At 43.0% G+C, this 18,833-nt stretch overlaps 1 protein-coding gene across 2 annotated transcripts in view; it reads left to right on the forward strand.

Annotated features, from left to right (window-relative positions):
• The window catches only part of pum1 (pumilio RNA-binding family member 1), a 32,753-nt gene extending 15,867 nt beyond the window's left edge, over positions 1 to 16,886 (forward strand). For both annotated transcript variants that reach the window (XM_049601782.1, XM_049601783.1), the window contains exons 10-23: positions 316 to 414; positions 569 to 711; positions 1,158 to 1,296; positions 1,482 to 1,616; positions 3,664 to 3,963; positions 4,167 to 4,409; positions 6,879 to 7,149; positions 9,402 to 9,531; positions 10,949 to 11,083; positions 11,847 to 11,984; positions 12,678 to 12,803; positions 13,003 to 13,124; positions 13,266 to 13,458; positions 15,119 to 16,886. In XM_049601782.1, the coding sequence (XP_049457739.1) occupies positions 316 to 414; positions 569 to 711; positions 1,158 to 1,296; positions 1,482 to 1,616; positions 3,664 to 3,963; positions 4,167 to 4,409; positions 6,879 to 7,149; positions 9,402 to 9,531; positions 10,949 to 11,083; positions 11,847 to 11,984; positions 12,678 to 12,803; positions 13,003 to 13,124; positions 13,266 to 13,458; positions 15,119 to 15,250 (2,306 nt within the window). In that variant the 3' untranslated portion in view covers positions 15,251 to 16,886. The remainder of the gene's footprint in view (positions 1 to 315; positions 415 to 568; positions 712 to 1,157; positions 1,297 to 1,481; positions 1,617 to 3,663; positions 3,964 to 4,166; positions 4,410 to 6,878; positions 7,150 to 9,401; positions 9,532 to 10,948; positions 11,084 to 11,846; positions 11,985 to 12,677; positions 12,804 to 13,002; positions 13,125 to 13,265; positions 13,459 to 15,118) is intronic.
• Positions 16,887 to 18,833: the final 1,947 nt, after the last annotated feature.

The following is an 18,833-nucleotide window of genomic DNA, read 5'->3' on the forward strand; positions in this document are numbered from 1 at the left end:
TTTTTTTTTTGGGCAAAAGAACACAGAAAAAAAACACATGTTGCAGTCCCATGGTGACTAATTAGTGCTGGGTTAATATTTTGTTGGTTTACTCAAAGGCAAGTAATGCTTAACAAGACTCTTTAGAAACAGTTTGGTCATGAGCTAACCAAAAAATCTGGAGAGCATTTTTTGTTTGATTACTATCGGTCATCTTAATTACAGTCTTGATAGAGTCCTAAAGTGGTTATTATGTGTTGATGCTTCATTCTAGGAGTGAATTCTATGTGTTATGTAAAATGTTTTGGTTCACATTTTCCCTCCGTGTGTTCTCAGGTCTGGCCCCAGCATTTGTGCCCAATCCGTACATCATCAGTGCGGCTCCACCAGGGACAGACCCCTACGCAGCTGGTCTAGCAGCAGCAGCTACACTAGGTGAGACGTGCCTTTGGAAATGGACCCTGAGCTCCATTGAGATGCTGTTGAAAGGATTTAGAAACACTCATGTTAATTAATTTCCCACAGTGTGGATGTGCATAAACACAGTCGTCCTATCTCACCTGTATATTGGGTATTTCTTGGCGTCTAGGCCCGGCAGTGATGCCTCCCCAGTACTACGGTGTGACCCCATGGGGGGTCTACCCTGCCAACCTTTTCCAGCAGCAGGCTGCTGCAGCCAACAACTCGGCCAATCAACAGGCAGCAAACCAGGGCCAGCAGAACCAACAGCAGGTCAGTCGGACGCCCGCCAAAAAAACTGGCATGCTGATTGCCACTGGCTCAAGATGTTTGTGTCAGAGCTCTTCTTATGTGCTGGATGAAATGTGCTTTCAATTTTTCTGCTCCAGGACTTGGATCTTTAAGCAGAAGACTGTGTGCAGGCTGTGTAGAATATAAACGATTCAGCAGGGACTGTTTCATCCAACTGTTGTTTTTTATTTACTCCTCCTACGCTCATGTATGCTTATGCTAATGAAAGGAATGTGCTGTGGCTATTTATTACACGCCACTATTTGTCTCTCTGTGTGTGGGCACATTAGTTTAGAAATAAACTACAAGAGAACGTTCACATGATAGAAGGTTATGTCTGTGGTGCACCACAGGCAGATTGTGGAGCACTGTGTCTGTATTAATTTGCATATTGATAATGACAGTGCAAACACTCTTTTTTTGTAAAGGTGATGCGTGCTGGGGGCAACCAGCGACCTCTGACCCCCAGCCAAGGTCAGCAGGGTCAGCAGAATGACCAGCTGGTTGCAGCAGCAGCAGTCAACTCAGCCCTCGCCTTTGGACAGGGGTTAGCAGCAGGAGTACCCGGTGAGTATGACACTCTTTTATTACATTTGATATTAAAGCAGAATTTTTAGATACCTTAGTTATAGATTTGTTCAGTCAGTGAGAACTAAAATTACCCATAACCACCCATCACTACATGAAAGAAAGGATGTGCTAAAATCAGTTCACTCACTCTGAATACTCCTCTGTTGCTGTCTGTTTCTCAGGCTACCCAGTCCTGGCCCCTGCAGCCTACTACGATCAGACAGGGGCCCTCGTGGTCAACACTGGTGCTAGGAGTGGCCCTGTCCGTCTCATGGCCCCCGCCTCCGTCATCATATCTCCCTCCGCAGCACAAGCAGGTAAGAGCAATACGCGTAAAGCCTCAAAGGTCTGACCTGTCTCACTTCAGCCAGCAGGACAAAGGAGAATGTCATGAACACAAAACAAAAGATTGAACATTGTGGTTTTTAAAAACATGTCCTGAATGTCCCATTCATCCAGAACGTGCAATTAAGAGATTATGAGACTTTACCTTCAAGCTTAGCCTTAGATTTTTACAAGGAGTTCCCATGAGTCATTGTTGTTCATGTGAGTGTAGACACTAGTATTGAGCAGGACTGAACAACATGGGAACATCATCTAATTAAGATTATACAATACAAACAAGCAATAAATCAGTGTATAGCACGACATACTCAACATTGAATACGCTGAACATTCATATATGAAAATAAATGTGAATATTACTGATCTCTGCTCAGTGACAGTATTGTACAAATTACAGAAACTAAAATGCACACTGATTATGGCTCTACCAGTCGCCTCGTCGTAAACATGTTATTAACTGTTCCTGCTTTAGCTTCCAGACCTTGGTCTGAGCTGCAGCATCTATTCACAGACACACTGAAAGCTACACTGTGTATTTACCTCCAGCTGACGACTTTACTGCTAATTTCTTCTCTGTTGTGATGGCAGACACCTGTGCACTCTTAGCACATCCAGCGTCACTCTCTCTTAATCACTCAACCACACACACTTGCTTTACACGCACACAACGCTACTGTTATCACAACGGAACATGTAAACATCTGGATTGCACTTCAACCCGGCTTTGGCTGTTTTCACACTGTAGTGCTGCAAGTATCGATGCTCGCATTGCATTTCATAAGTTGTTTTCTTTATCTGCGCTTATTCACATTTGTCATGTGGAGCGTAGGGCAGCGTGTGTGCATGTGGCTAGATTGTGTCGCATTAAAATTGGAGCTTTTCTTTATTTGAAAATTGTGTTCTGAAAATCACTCAGCCCTTGTATCAAGGGGAATGTGGGTTTACATTACATTAATATTAGAAATGATGCATAGAATTGTTTGTGGTTTAAAAAAAGTCTGCCAAAAATGCATCAACTGTATTTCTCAACCTGGACCCTATTTCCAATCTTGCTGTCTCTACATGACGAATGGAAACAATTTAACTTGGTCCAGCATTGAGCCAGAGTGCCGCAGCCACCTAACAGGCTGCAGTGTAACCATTTGGGGCAATTATGCACCGTCAGTTTATGCCCACTTCGAGTGCATGTTTTTGCTACTGACATGCTCATATTGTTATTATGAGCATCTAACAAAAAAGTCTGTCTCTGTGGGAATCTTTTCCACAAGTTGTTGGAGAGTAAGATCCTTTTTGGTTCATTAGAAACCACCCTGAAATTGCTGCTGCCCATTCAACCATATATTTTAGAGTGCATAGAGCCAGCATATTTTCTTTGTTCATCTAACTGGTTAAATTAAAAGTTTATTTCAACCAAGCCAAAGTTGGTGATTGTTGGGACAGCGGAAAGACGAACCATGATCTCTCTGAGTCTGATTTTGTTTCTGTCGATTGTGAATAAAGTGTGTTTTATGAAGAAAAATTTACTGTTTATTTAAACTGAGTCTGGTGGGTTTAACGTATATATTTCGACTGTTTCTGGTTAAACAAAAAGGATCTTACTGTTTAACAAAATGCTCTATCTCTGTACGGATCCTTTCTATAATGCTGTCAGACACTTAAACTAATAATCTGAAAATGATAGTGGCAAAAAACAAGCATTTAAAGTGAACATATATTGAGAGTGCAAACATGCCCCCGAGTGGTAACATTGCAGCCTGTTTAAGCGCTACTGCTCAGTACTGGACCAATTAAAAAAAAAAAACTAATAAAATTGTTGTTGTCGTAGGTCACTGAGATACAAAAACATGGGTAAATAGGAAAAAAAAGCCCTTTAAGAATCTTTGCGGCACTTAGTAAATCTCTCACTGAATTAATTTCATTTGACTGTTTATGTGACTGTTCACTCAGAGTTGTTGGAACACTTTGGTCGTCCAGAAGGCAAACCTGTGAAAGCACTTGTTTGGTTGTGTCTCCCTCCAGTTGCTGCAGCAGCAGCCTCCGCAGGTGGTGCCAACGGTGGTCTGGGCGGTGGGGCCAACGGTCCGTTTCGTGCCATGACGTCCCAGCAGCCTCAGCAGCAGGGTGGCCCTGGTGGTGCTCTGGGTGGGAGCTCCTTCTACGGATCTTCCTCCCTCAGCTCCTCCTCTCAGAGCTCCTCTCTTTTCTCACAAGGCTCTGGCCAGCCCGGACCAGGTTCTGCCTCCCTGGGCTTCAGCCAGCAAGCCTCGTCCTCTCTGGGGGCCACACTGGGGGCCACGCTGGGAGGCTTTGGCACTGCAGGTAGGAATACACCTTTCCTAGCCAGTCTGCTGCTGAAGAGTGTGTCAGAGTGGTCAACTGAAGTCTTTTTGGTGTTTAAGGGTTCTAGATTGAATATAAATCGTGTGCTAAAATATAGTTTGAGCAAAGTAAAGAACAGCGGATTAACATTTCACTGCTCCTACAGATACCACGATCTAATTTACATCTTTGTCTCCCTCTAGTGGCCAACTCAAGTGGTGGCAGCGGTTCCAGGCGGGACTCCCTGACAGGCAACAATGAGCTGTACAAACGCACGCCCTCCAGCCTCACCCCGATTGGTCACGGAGGCTTCTATAATGGCACCTTGGGCTTCAGTCCCTCCCCTGGCCCCGTGGGCATGCCCCTTCCCAACCAGGGCCCCTCCCATTCCCTCACACCCCCTCCTTCCCTGTCCAATCACAGCTCCTCGTCCAACCTCAATCTTGGTAAGTGTCTCTGATTCAAGTGTTGGAGAGTAGAAGAGTCATTGATTGTGTTTTGTTTCACAGTAGCGCCACTTGAATAGCGACTGTGACACCATGGAGACGGTGCTAGTGCTCTTTTGCAAAAACACAAAGCCAGTGCTATATATGTGCCAGAATAGACCTGCTATGAGTATCATTTAGCGTACTTTACTGCACCTGTCAGTTGATTGGTCCCATTATTTTCAAAAACCCTTGTTGAGCATGTGTAGGACACAGCTGTGTCGACTCCAGATCTCACTGCTGCATCAGTTTACTGAAGCTTAACACATGGACGTCTCTGGATTTTTAACGTACATAGCATTTATATGTACCACATGCATAATCTTTGAATACTAGGCTTTAGTAGGACATTTGCGTAGATGCCCTGATATGGTGTTACATGTATTTTGTAAAGTAAGATATAAGTAGACCCTAACATTGAGTATGTTTTCATGCACAAAATATTCCTATTTACATGCAGCCGTTAATTACGTTAAAATGTTGAAAAGTGGAACAACTGGAGCTGCTTTTGCCGTTTTGCTTCTTTGCATCAAAATAGGATTTTTTCAAAGCTTTGTACCAGTGGCGGACTTGTTCGACTGTGCGAGCACAGCCTCCCTCTCCTATTCCTTTAACTGCTGTCTTGAGAAGGATGTTGGATTGGTGCCTTTCCAAAATCATTTTGATATACAAGTCTTTCATAATGTTGAAAAATAGGTGTTTGTCTCTCTGACTAGACATGTGGGCTTTTCTTCTGGCCATGCATCTCTACCTCCCAGCCTTCCAAAGTGCTGTCTAGGTTGGTTTAGGTACAACGCATCCATGACAACGCACAGAGCTGACTATAAGCAGAAAAAAAATCACAGTTAGACTGTATACTTGTCTAAAGAAAGCTCCCCAAACCTGAATAATATTCCTCATCTTAACTGGAAAATGCTACATTCAAAAAAATTCTGAATATCCCATCAAAATATGCCGTTTACTCAACCAGTATCAAACTCGGCATGTTGTCATATATGGAGTAATCTTGGCATTCAAGTACACTGTTTTAAAAACAGTGTTACTGAATGCGTCCTACCAAGCTCCAAACCAACTGCTGTTCCAGTTAACAGGATGCTCCAAACTAAAAGACTCAAACGTGACAGCAGATTTTTTTGAGGCAGCACATTTTGAGGGATTAATTACAGACTGAGACTTTTACTGCTTCCTGTGTGTTTCCTGTGATTGACAGTTGGCGGAGTGAAGTGTAATACAAACACTTGTGTGTGATGAAGCCACAATCAAACAGACTGACGGTGCCAAGTTGAGGCTTTGTAATGACTGTGATAGATTACCTGGCTTTGGCAATTTCCAAGTCTTTGAAGGTGTCATACTATACAGTTATGAACTGTAGTAAATAGCAGCGTTTGAAGGGAGGAAACAGAGCTCTGATATTCTAAACTACACGGTGTACAGACACTAGCCAGGATATTTGTATGTATATGGGCCTCCACCAGCAACAAAACCTGAGACAAGTGTTCTGCTAACACCTGGTACAAACTTCACTTGAGAGTACTTCAGTTTTATGTGTGTTTACAATCCATATGACTTTTAAATACACGTTAGACTAGGGCTGGGTGATATGGAGAAAATAAAATATCTACCTCTTGATATTGTGAGGCTGTTATAGTGTTGACTATTGGTACATTCACAACTCATTTCCCCAGGGGGGTTTTGATAAATAATCATCAGTAATGTGGATATTGTGAGTAAGAGCGTAAAGGGAAAAAGTAGAACAGCTAAAACAATCTGGAAAGTTCAAAACATTACAAAAATTTACTGTAGTGCAGCCTTAAATACCAGGAAACTCTGACATTACTGATATAATATTCATATATTGCCCAGCTCTACATTGGCTCAATCTATCTCACTTATCACTCATCTCATGCTGTTAAATATATTCAAGGTTGATAATTCTCAGTATAGGACATCTTAGTATCTGAGGCAGTGCTGCCATCCAGTGCTATTTCTTTGTGCTGCATAGCTGTAATGTAATTTTCATGATCGCCAAACTTTAGTTCTGCAGTGTCATCAATTAGAAAAATAATCCATGTTAACCCATGCAAGTAATCATTGCAGCAGCATTTGAAATTCAGTGCAAGAGAGAGGGATTCATTTTCCCTCTGCTCTCAGAAATTGCCATGCACCACAGCACACTTGGAAAAAAAAAGTTAATTTAAAATAACTGACCTCAAGTAGGAGTTGTTTTGGCTGCTTTAAGATGTCTGCACCTCTCTGGGTGCAGGATACAATTACTTTTTTTAATAAATGTTTCGCATCATCTTGGTTTTTTGGTTCAGGCTTTTATTTCTATAAGATTTCCTCTAATCTAAAAGCTTCTCTTGAATTTGAGCGGTCCTGGACCATCAGATCCAGCTCCTATAATCACCTCCCTGTTCTCTGACCCCTCAGGAGGCCTGACCAACGGCAGTGGGCGTTTCATCTCTGCAGCTCCAGGTGCAGAGGCCAAGTACCGCAGCGCCGCCAGCTCGGGCTCCTCCCTCTTTTCACCCAGCAGTCAGCTGTTCCCGTCGTCACGGTTACGCTACGGCATGTCCGACGTGATGCCGTCAGGCCGGAGCCGCTTGCTGGAGGACTTCAGGAACAACCGCTACCCCAACCTGCAGCTCAGAGACATCGCTGGCCACATCATGGAGTTCAGCCAGGACCAGCACGGCAGCAGGTACACACACGCGCAAATATCACTGCAACCTAAAATATCAGAGCCCTGCGAGTAGATCCCAGTTTGACAACATAGTCTTTTATCTCAGATGGAAAAAAACGTAAGTCAACCAGGCTCTCGTTCACTGCGTGAAAACAGTGATCTTGCAGGTTCAGTGCATGTCACACTGTGGCATGAAGGTCTAATAAAATCTTATTTTTAACCTGTATATGATATTTTAAGAACACTGGATCCTACATTTACCAGAATGCAACTTCATTAGATCTTTCCAGACGTCGCCCAGGTCCTCCAAACTTGGCATCCCGGGTTTGCAAGGCTGTTAAGATTTGAACTCCCAGAGCTCAAGCAAGAAATTACACTTAAGTTTATTGTTTTAGACCTGCCAAACTCCTCCAGAGCCACGGAAGACACTGTAACGCTGTTTTTACATGTTGAGCTATAAAAACTACGACCATTAAAGTGATGTTTAGAATTGGCGGAATGCCCCTTTTAAATGTCTGATATCGTCAACATTTTGACGCAGGCTGTATTAAGTCACCAAATCTTAGTATTGGACATTGGTGGATGTGAATCTGTGTGATTTAGGAACACTGTTTTCGGTCAACAAAAAAGATTTCACCACGTTTCCTTCAGAATTCGTCAACTTTGGTCTGGGAAAGCCTAAAATCTCCCGGTGTAAAGGTGCCTTAAGGCAGATCTGGAAGACAACAGCAGTCACAGTGGAGTGCTGGATCAAAACTCATGTTTCTTTTTATATTCAACACAGACTGTGAACAGGCTGGATATACTGATGTTTCAAAGTTACAGCCCTCCGACTGTATATATGACTTTACTGTCATATTTTCAGTTTCGATATATTCTGGTATTGACTGATGTAACTGTGCCTCTGAAAAGTAACAATGATTTTGAACAGTGAATATGGCAGATATTTGAGACGCTGCTTCCTTTCACAGACAGTGTAATCTCTGTTATGTTGCCTCTTTAGGCCTATATTCTTAAGCAGGACTTTAGCGGTTTGTAGAAAACAGAATACATGGTATGTAAATGGATGTACATAATGTGGAGCCAAAGTTCACAAGCATGAGTTCTTCCCCCAAACACTTAGTTAAACAATGACAGCAACATATGCTGAAGTTAGCACAAGTGGATTGGCTTATAAATCAGTCACACTACGGCAAGCGCAAATAAAAATTCCTGCAGGCTCCCGGTTAGATGGAACAGTGGCCGAGAGAGACTTGTGTATAAGACGAGAAGAATGTGTCTGCATTGCTCCTCGTTTTCGGGTATGTGAATGGAAATGCATCTAACATGTACATTCGATGGCATCACCCATGTGTGCCTATCCCTGGGATGATAAAGGTTTGTAAGTGTCATAATGTAATACAGGAGTGTTATAAATAGTTTTCCAAAGTTGCCAGTGACCAAATGCTACCTCTGTCTTTGTGTGTTTTTGACACTTGCATTACTGTTCATTGAAAATGAATGAAAAGAATGTATCCTCATGTATCTGGAGGTATTTCCACCGTACTAAACCATGACGTCTTTGGACTGTTGCACCCTTATTCTCTAGTGTTGGTACTGATACAGCAGAAGCAGTGTCATCCAGATGTTACCATCTCTACCTCTTTATGTGGTGATAATCAAGAGAGGAGCTGATTTCAGGGGCCCCTGAAAGCCCCTCTGGAGCCCTGGTTTCTGGGTCTGTCTGGGTTGAACCCGCCGTGCTGCCAATGCACTTTTAAACCCAAATGATCTATTAATACACCATGACGTCCAGTCTGCACATTCCAGACGTTCTCTTTCCTCAGTCTCTTCAACATCACAGTCCTTTTTATCTCTGCGTTCTGCCTGGCATCCATCACTTCACCTCACAGGTTCCTTGGTTCCTTCTCCTCGTCTTTTCTTCGCTCTAAATTTCATCTCCTTTTGTCTGACTGTTCCCTGAGGTTAAAGATATAGGAGCATATCTCTCTCTCTCTCTCTCTCTCTCTCTCTCTCTCTCTCTCTTTCTTTGTACATCTGTTTCACTTTATTGCTCCGTCGCTGTCTGATGTGTTTATTTGTCCTTGTGTTCAAGTTCATCCAGACTTTGTGAATCCACTTTATATACTAAGTGGATTTTAGGAGAGCAGGCTGTATAATTTCTCATGAGGCTTTTATACATTACAAAAGCCCCGAACACAAAATTGAAGAATAACAAAACAGGAGGAATCTGATGTTAATATGACGCTTATCCTCTGTGTCTCCAACAGGTTTATCCAGTTGAAATTGGAGCGAGCCAGTTCAGCGGAGCGCCAGCTTGTCTTCAGCGAGATACTGCAGGCGGCCTACCAGCTCATGGTGGACGTCTTTGGAAATTATGTCATCCAGAAGTTCTTTGAGGTATGTATGAGAATTTGGATCACTTTCATCAAAGTATACAGAACTTGATTTGAATTAATGGGGACATCTTTCCCCGTTTTTTTTCCACATTAAAGGTTTTTTTGGGGAGTGTTTTTCCTTATCCACTGTAAAGCCCTCTGAGACAAATTGTGGTTTTATAACTTCATAAATAACATTTAATTGAATTGAATCTCAGTAAATGACTTTAAGGGCTGAGGGAAAAGATCAATTCACTCAAATATCACAATTTTTTCACGGTTTATTGCCTATAAGTGTAATTCAAATGCGGAGGTGTAAATAGGTTGCTGCTTTTATTGTGATAGCCTGTAAGTGACGTGACATCATATCAGTTTCAAGAAGAGCAGAGACAAAGCGAGAAAGAAGCATAAAATGACCAACAGTCTGTGAACACAGACCTAGCAACTCGGATTCAGCCAGCTGGATCAGCAAACTTTCTGTTGCTGCCGTTACATAAATTAGACGCAACCCACTGTGAACCCAGGGCTGGGGTTTGTACAGGCTGAATTTCAGTTGCTGCAGCCTTTATTGAAGGTCTGTCTCTGGAGCTTCAGCCCACTCCTCCTGGTGAGTAGTCTTCTAGCACTGGAGAGTGAGGCGGAAGGACCACAGAGTCTACGAGCTAGATAAATCGCTACATTTGTGGTGTGATAAACGGAGAGAGTGATAGCACAATGAGGGGCTGAGCAAAGCAATGAGCTGTGCGCACCTTTGCAATGGAATAAGATTTCACCTTTTTTTTTAATACAAAACAAAATTGGCAAATCAGTAAGTGGCGATCAGTGTTGATATATTGGTGTCTGCCACTTACAAATCTGTGTTTGGGAATTTATGAGCAGGGACAGCCAAATGTTGCAGTTTAAATTCACTTCAAAAATGAAATATTGTCTTATTGATTTTATTGTAAATTTCCATTTAGTAAGTAAGTTAAGTTTACAGTTTATTCAATAAAACACTTGTTAAAAAGCAAGGTCATAAAGTGCTTCACTGAAATAAGACTATTAAAAATAAGACCATGAAACAGTTGGTAGATAAATTACCAGTTTTGCATGCAGTGTATGATGCTGCTGAAATAAAAGTCAAGAGACTGAGTGATATAGTCTCTAGAAATGTATGATTCACCTTTTTCACATGGTCTAGTGTTAATTAAAACATTAACATAATGACAGTACTTGCAGAATCACTACACATATCCAATCAGCACCCTGGTGGGGTGATAGTATTAAATCGGGAGGTAAGCATATCATCCCAGCCCTAATGATTCTGCACTGCACCTGATTTTTATGCTCTGTGGCCTGCGTGGCAGTGTAATGTAGGTGATATTGTGTCGTGTATTATCAAATGGATTAGAGGATTTACAGACTTATTTTGTGTGTGTGTGTGTGTGTGTTTGTTTCAGTTCGGCAGCCTGGACCAGAAGCTGGCTCTGGCAGAGAGGATCCGAGGTCATGTGCTGTCTCTGGCCCTGCAGATGTACGGCTGTAGGGTCATTCAGAAAGCTCTGGAGTTCATCCCCTCAGATCAGCAGGTCATTGTAAGTACACTCATTCTCTTTGCGTTGTATGAAGGAATAAACAATGGAAACAGAATGTACCTTTGTACTGAAACAACCTTAATTAAACCTTTCCTGCCATAACCCTGCTGTGATGCTGGCTCATTACTTTAGCTTTTTCCCCCCTAAAGTAATCCTTTGAAGTGCCCCAATTTTAAAGCACATCGACTATCCGTGTGCTCATAATTCAGTCCTGAATGAGGGTTCATTGCTCACGGATCACTAATTTCTGTTTACATAGCAGAATACGGCATCGATAAAGAGTTGCACTCCTCAAGCTGAAATGGCATTTTTCATCTACATTATGGGTTTTATGTTGGAGCTGCCTCGTGCAGCAGCAGGTTCCTTGCAGGCACTCTGTCATCAACGATGAATGAGGCTAATGATACCACAGTTTATATGCAAATGTCGAACTGCAGGTGTTAAGATAAATGTAGCTCAATATCAACAGGAAATAATTGTGCTTAAATTCAGTAGTTTCAGGGAAAGGTATCACTGTGAGAGTGTGTGAGTGAGAGACAGAGATATAGAAAGGTATCCATCTCTCCTTAATGGACCTCAGTAGATTTCTCCAGGGCGACTGTTCAAAGCCCAGTGTTATTTGTTGGGCTGTGAGCCACTGTGAAAAATGAAGGAGAGTTTGGAAAATGCTTTCAGGCAGTATTTGATTTCTCACTAACAATTACATGTCCCTCTCCACATTCTCCCCCTTCCTCCACCTCTGTCCTCCTCCTCGTCCCTGCAGAGCGAGATGGTGCGGGAGCTGGACGGCCATGTGTTAAAATGTGTGAAAGACCAGAACGGTAACCACGTGGTGCAGAAGTGTATCGAATGTGTCCAGCCTCACGCGTTGCACTTCATCATAGACGCCTTCAAGGGACAGGTGGGTCCCCTCTGTGAGCGCACACTCACAAAATATTTCCACATTCAATCACTGACGCCTGCCGGTGCTTGGCTGACATCCATACACACATACATCTACTTGTGCGCACACGTACACTGCCGCTGCCTTGAGGCAGCAAGCATATTGTCACCACCAAAGTACATAGACACACGTACTCAGTCCTTTCCGGGGACAGGGTACGTTGCCATGGCAACAGAAACCTCAGCCCAGTGGCAACAGCCATTTTCTATCCAGCAGCAAAATGTTACATTAGCATAAAGTGTTAAAAGAAAGATTTTGTGCGTCCATGCATGCTGCTGTTAGTTAGATACTAATGAAAGGTTTCGGTTTTGAGGAGTTCAGGATGCTGTGACAGTGAATCTCACTGATGTTTGGCTTCTAGAACATTTGCATGTTGCCTAACTGCATGTCTTCCACATGATGCCTCAGATTTGTTTGTGAAGCTGAAAGCATGTCAGGAATCTGCCTTCACTTTCCCTGCAGGGGTGGGCAGGGTGTGTGAAAGTATGCCGTGATCACTAGGTGCTGTAATCCCACAGACTTTCTCTGCATTTTTAAGTGAAAGCAGTTGGAACAAGCGTAAATTAGTGTCGTGTACAACTCACTGAGCTCCAGGACCACTCGGTGAATGTGTTGAATAAGTAAACATGTGTAATTATGTGCATCTCTCAGGTCTTTGCCCTCTCCACTCACCCTTATGGCTGCCGAGTCATCCAGCGCATTCTCGAACACTGCCTTCCTGAACAGACGCTGCCTATACTGGAGGAGCTCCATCAACACACAGAGCAGCTGGTGCAGGTAACACAAACTAGCTCTCGCTGCCGTCTTTAGTCTTCCACCAGTTACATTTTCCAGGATAGTGACAGTGTAAGTTGGCTTAAATAAAGTCACTCTCGGTCCAGAGTTTTGAAGCTGGCTGTATATTTGACGTGACGTCAGAAGCACCAGCTGGTGTCCTCACGTTTTATTTAATGTGTCTGTGCTTTGTTTTATTCAGGACCAGTACGGCAACTATGTGATCCAGCACGTTTTGGAGCACGGCCGAGCTGAGGATAAGAGCAAGATAGTGGCTGAGATCAGAGGCAATGTACTGGGGCTCAGCCAGCACAAGTTTGCCAGGTAAACACACAAACACAAGGTTTCAGTCTTATCCTCCCTCTGTCTTTAAAGCTTTCGTTTCTCCGCAGTTGCAGCCAGACTTGTTTCTTTCTCTTCTTTTAAAATGTGCCTTCACACTAACCCGTTCCTTCCTTTCTCTAGTAATGTGGTGGAGAAGTGTGTGACCCATGCGTCACGGGCAGAGCGGGCGGTGCTGATAGACGAGGTGTGCAGCCTGACTGAGGGCCCCCACAGTGCCTTATACACCATGATGAAGGACCAGTACGCCAACTACGTGGTACAGAAGATGATCGATGTGGCCGAGCCCACCCAGCGCAAGATCGTAATGCACAAGGTAGGGAGAGAGAAAGTCATCGTATGCATCCCATCGAAACGCTGGAATAATTGAGATTGTTCCAAAGTGCTCCAAGTTTTTTAGTAGAATGATTTTTGAAATCTTGCTCAAGACAAATGTGTCCCACTGGCTGATACTGTAGTGACTTGATCGGCAGCTTTGGTCAGCCTCTTTAAAATACAGTTAAGCAAGGAGAGGAGCTTTCAGACATGCAGTGAGAGAGAGCGAGAGAAACAAGCAGAGAGACACACACACAGAGCCTGTTTACACGTATTATTAACATGCATCTTCAGTGAACCGATCACAAGTAGACAGCACAAATACTAGTGTAAATGACCAGCAAGACGCATTGTGATTCAATCACCCAAACCACGTGAAAAGGTGCCCACAGCTCTCTGCTGCAGACGAGCTGCTGCTGCATTGTCGGAGACACCTCTCTGTCATTACTGACCCTCAGCATTATTTGTCACTGTTGTAAAATTAAACCACTGTTAAACATCTTAACACAGGCCGTCTGATGTAGGCAACAACCCACCGTTAAGTTTAACAACAAGTAAAATAGTCTGGTGTTAAAGCACACTCCCTTTAACACTGGCAGATTGGGTTCACCAACTGCCCAGTGCGAGCAGAGTCAGACGGCAAATTGCTTTCCCACAAGTCTTATTAAACCAAAACTCAGTTTGAAATAATGTTTACATCTCCCATGTCACGTCTCTGATAATTAAATTAAAGAAAAATGACTTGCAGTTTGGGGCTGCGGTGTGTAAAAAGGGCAGAGGAGGAGCGCTGGTTTGTTTTATTTATTCAGATAACAGCTTTTTCCAGTATTGTGTTAAGTTGATTAAAATAACTCATTCACGTTTTTAATAAGCCATGTGACTAACGAGCATACTAGTTAAGATGTGACGTAGGCAGTAACGAAATATGGACACAAGTGGTCAGGTGGAGACGTGTGATAGACACAGGTGTGAACAGCGATGTGTCACGGCTGTCCACTTGTGATCTGATCACTGACGCATGTTAATACCAGGTCTGAACAGGCTCACGCAGACACACAGAGACATGATGAAGATTAGCTCTATGTGTGATTTAAAAATTGGGTAATGATGTAAATTAGATTAAAATAAATATTCAGTAAATTCAAATATTGTGTAAAAGGTCACACGTATTTGTTGTTTATCACATATAAGTCAGTAGACCATGTTTGTGCCAGCAGGTAATGCCATTCTTTTCTTTTTATCGGCTACCACCACAAGTATATTTCAGACCTGTGGGAAACAGTCTTTCATTAATTGAACAATTATAATTATCTTTATTATTTTTTGACTAATTGTCTCAGCAATAGATATCAGCCTCTTGATTTAAAGTCCCTGAAGGGGATAAGGAAAAAAGAGCATGTCTCCTGTCATTCCGTCAGCCCAACCCTTCATTTACCTGCACATCAATACATTTTAATCAGGTCACTGGTGTCAGTGGTTCCCTAGGCAACGACACAGAAGCTGACATAAGCACGAGTCAACATTGATTTCCAGATAAATGGCTGTTGTGTGTTTTGTTGTTGCGGTAATGCGAAATGACCAAACCAGAGAGGGAGTGTTGGAGGTGCACACTGCTCATATCCAACTTGAACGTGTGTGTGTGTGTTTGTGTCTGTGCACAGATCCGGCCTCATATCTCCACCCTGAGGAAGTACACGTATGGAAAACACATCCTGGCCAAGCTGGAGAAGTACTACATGAAGAACGGCGTTGACCTGGGTCCTCTCTGCGGCCCTCCCAATGGCATCATGTAAACCAACTCCCCCTCCCCTACAGCCTGAAATCATGTCTATCACCTCCCCCTCCCTCCCTCCCTCCCTCCCTCCCTCCATTCACCTCACCCCCCTTAAGCTGTCATGTCTACCAGCCCCACCCTCCCCTCACTGTCTGACCCTTCAGTGGGCGTCATGCCCACTTTCCCCCTCCAAATCCTGCTCACGAAGGACGTCGAGTACCCCTCGTACCCTTGTTTCCATGACAACCCGTCGGGAGGAGCCTGTTGCTACAGGCAGCCTTAGTTTTTGTCAGATTTTGTTCCCCCTCCCCCACACGAGCCCAGGCCCACTGAATGGGGCGAGGCAGGGGAGGAGGGCAGGGAGTGCAGTGAGAGGTGAGACCTGCTCCGCTCATCGCTCCACTCCTTTTTTTTTTTTTTGTGATTTTTTTTTTTTCCTTTCGTTTCCTCTTTTCTGATAAACTGAAAAATCATTTCACCTTTTGCTACTGCTGCACACACAATCCTTGTGTCCCCTCCTCCTCCCCTCCTAGCTATTTACCACTATGAAATGGAACGAGTATTTAATTTGTCAGACATCACAAATTCATAGACGAATACACACACATACACACACACACGCCATCAGCTAACCAGCAGACAGATCATTTAGCATGGGAGATTCGTTTTCTGGTCTTGCTTCTATAAATATAACGTGTATACTTGGTGTAGACCTTTGCATATATATATAAATATATATATAAAACTTTGTAGTTTTTCTGGTTTTTGATGTTGAATCTGTATCTATAATGTATCCTAGTAGTGACCACATACTTCTGACTGTATAATTGTACATTTGTAAACCCTTGTAATGTAAAAGTGCTTTACCACCCTTTTTGGTATGAGAAGAAAAAAGAAAAAAGCTCACTCTGAAAAAAAAAAAAATCTTAGAAAAAAAACCTGTGCATTTCAGTGTATATTCTCACCTCCTTGGTTGTGACATATGAGTTGTTGTATATTGTAAATTGTAATATCAAATTTTTGTTTTGAAAAGCCCTTTCTATACAGCGTAGTACTTGTACAAAGATTCGCCACGCTTGGTTTTATCTTTATCATGTCACTGCTTAACTTAAGACGTCGATCTCCCACTGACTCCCAATTGGACACGTTTTGTTAGACTTAGTGGTGTCTTCTGGTTTATGTTGAAGGTTCTTTGTTTTTGACCTTTTTTTAAGATCTTTTTATAGGAATGCTTTACCCCATGAAACGTGTCATGTGTATGGGTATGCTGGCCGGGCGGGAGAAATAACTTTTACTCATTTAACCCCAAACCCTTCGATTACCCATGACTGTTTTCAGAGGGTTAAACCCATGGATTGTACAGAGGAGATTCTTGTGTTTTTTGGCATTTCTCTAGTGCTGTAAGTGCTGTATCATACTGTCCATGTCCTTTTGGGTGAGAGAGGCAGCCCGCCACAGCGCGGTGTACATTTGGAGCAGCCTTGTGTATATTTACTACGAGCACACCTGTAACCATATGTGTATAGTTAACAGAACCTGTGTATGCTTATTGCCTGGGCAACTATTTTTTGTAACTCCTGTTGTAGATTGTCTCTAAACAATTGTGTGATCTTTATTTTGAAACCAAACTGAACAAAAAAACTTTGAAAATTTAACTGTCTCAAGTGTGCTTCTTTGTACTGTGATACACTCACACACACGGCGAAGGCACAGAGCCGACAAGCTGATGTTTGTAAGGCTCTGTGCAGTGACGTGAGGCGTTGTTTTTGGGTTGTCTTGTGAACGTGATGTCTCAAGAACACCTTGAAGGGACTTTTCACACTTTGCGCAAACATTCACTTTGAGTCAAGGATGAACTGATTAGAATTTGGTGGTCAGAGGTCAAGGTCAGTGTGACCTCACATAGCCTGTTTTTGCACATAACTCCAGTCCAAGAGGGTTAAATGATGATGATAATTAATATCCCAAAGGTCAACTTCACAGTGATACTAAAATGCTTTTCTGGTCTTTACTCAACATCATACCTCAGGAACACAAGGGTAGACGTTTAATCAGATACTGAAGTGGCGGCACTAATCTCGGGTGTTGACCTTGTAACTGAGCTGATTGTACAGATCTGTGCTGCTGGGGGGAAGATGTGTGTGAATCATTAATGTAAACTAAGTATAACTTAACAGGTTCGTGGGGTGATACAAGAGCGAGTCGGTAATTCTAGTCCTTATTTTCTGTAGAGGTGCTTTGTTATGTGCCGTTTGTATCACCAGCTCACATCCTGCTGTTAACGTTGAGGGGCATACTGCAGCTTTAACAGCTTTATTACCAGGTAGTCTCGCTGTAGTGTGCATGTGTGAGAAAGGATTGGATGTTTGATCTCCAGGTGGTAAGGTGCACACTCCCTTAACTGCCAGATAACCACAGCCTTGTTGCCTGTGTGTGTGTAAGTAAAAACAGATCAGGATCTGTGCCATAGTTTCTGTTCCAGCCATCTGAATGAACGTGTCCGCAGTGATAAGACTGACTACACACAGCGTGAGTCAGAGAGGGTGCCGGGAGCTTGCTCCAGTTTCCTCATAAATGTGACTGATTAATCAGGCTGGCATTGTAGCATGGCAACCAGTAGGTGCAGTAAAATAATAATACTTTTGACATTAGTAATGTGTTTGCAACAACAGATAAATGGTGCACGCTGCAGTGTGGGGCAGGGAGGCGTCTGTCAAATCACGCCATCCCTTTCACGGTCTTTGAGCTGTATCTCCTGAGGAGATATGAGGACAAAATAATCCTGCCCCTACTTGTTCAGCTTTTGTTTGGAGCGCAGGTGGAAACAGCCGGGATGTTACTTTGACAAACAAGTCAGCCTGGGTGTGATGTTGGTGGCAGTAATCCCACGGCTTTGTTGATTTCTTAAAGCGGATCATAATAAACCCAGAGGAAGTGAGGGTGCATTACCTGCAGTGATTTTAAAACCACCTGAAAGGTTCTGTGAGCTCAGGCTGGTTAGGTCTATATACTCCTCACACTTTTTAATGGATTAATTTCTTTAGGCCATATGTGGCGCGTGGGCTGCCAGGTTATGATGCAAATACCTCCAGGCCCTGACCAGCAGTGGCTCCAACGGCCTGTATCTAATGTTTGTCACTTAGTGGTTATTTGATTTATTGCACATTGAATGCAGGTCCTGGTCCACCTGTCTTATAGACGGGCCCTACGTCAAAATTTACTTGATGCATATTCCCTAAAAACATTTGTGTTACAAACTAGAGAAGGACCAGATGGGTTAACTCAGCAAAGGTCAGACAGATTTTAGATAAAAAGTTTTAGACTAAAATGAGGATAGGGCAAAGTTTTTTCTTCCACTGCTCAGATAAGCCTATTACTCAGATGCCTGTTTCACTGGTGTTCTGTAGCTACAGCATCGCCAGAAAACATTAAGTTGTTTGGTGAAAAAGTTTTTCTAAAGGTCAGAGTCGAGCTTTTTGTTTCTGAGGCTTTCAGCAGCATCTCACAGAGTTTTAAAACAAAACTGAAGAAGCTGCCTCTGCTAGACCAGGGGCGTTTATTCAGAAAGACTGAATGGAAATGAGAATAACTTGAAAACAAGA

The sequence above is a fragment of the Epinephelus fuscoguttatus genome, linkage group LG17, assembly GCF_011397635.1.
Source record: "Epinephelus fuscoguttatus linkage group LG17, E.fuscoguttatus.final_Chr_v1".
Lineage (NCBI taxonomy): Eukaryota > Metazoa > Chordata > Actinopteri > Perciformes > Serranidae > Epinephelus > Epinephelus fuscoguttatus.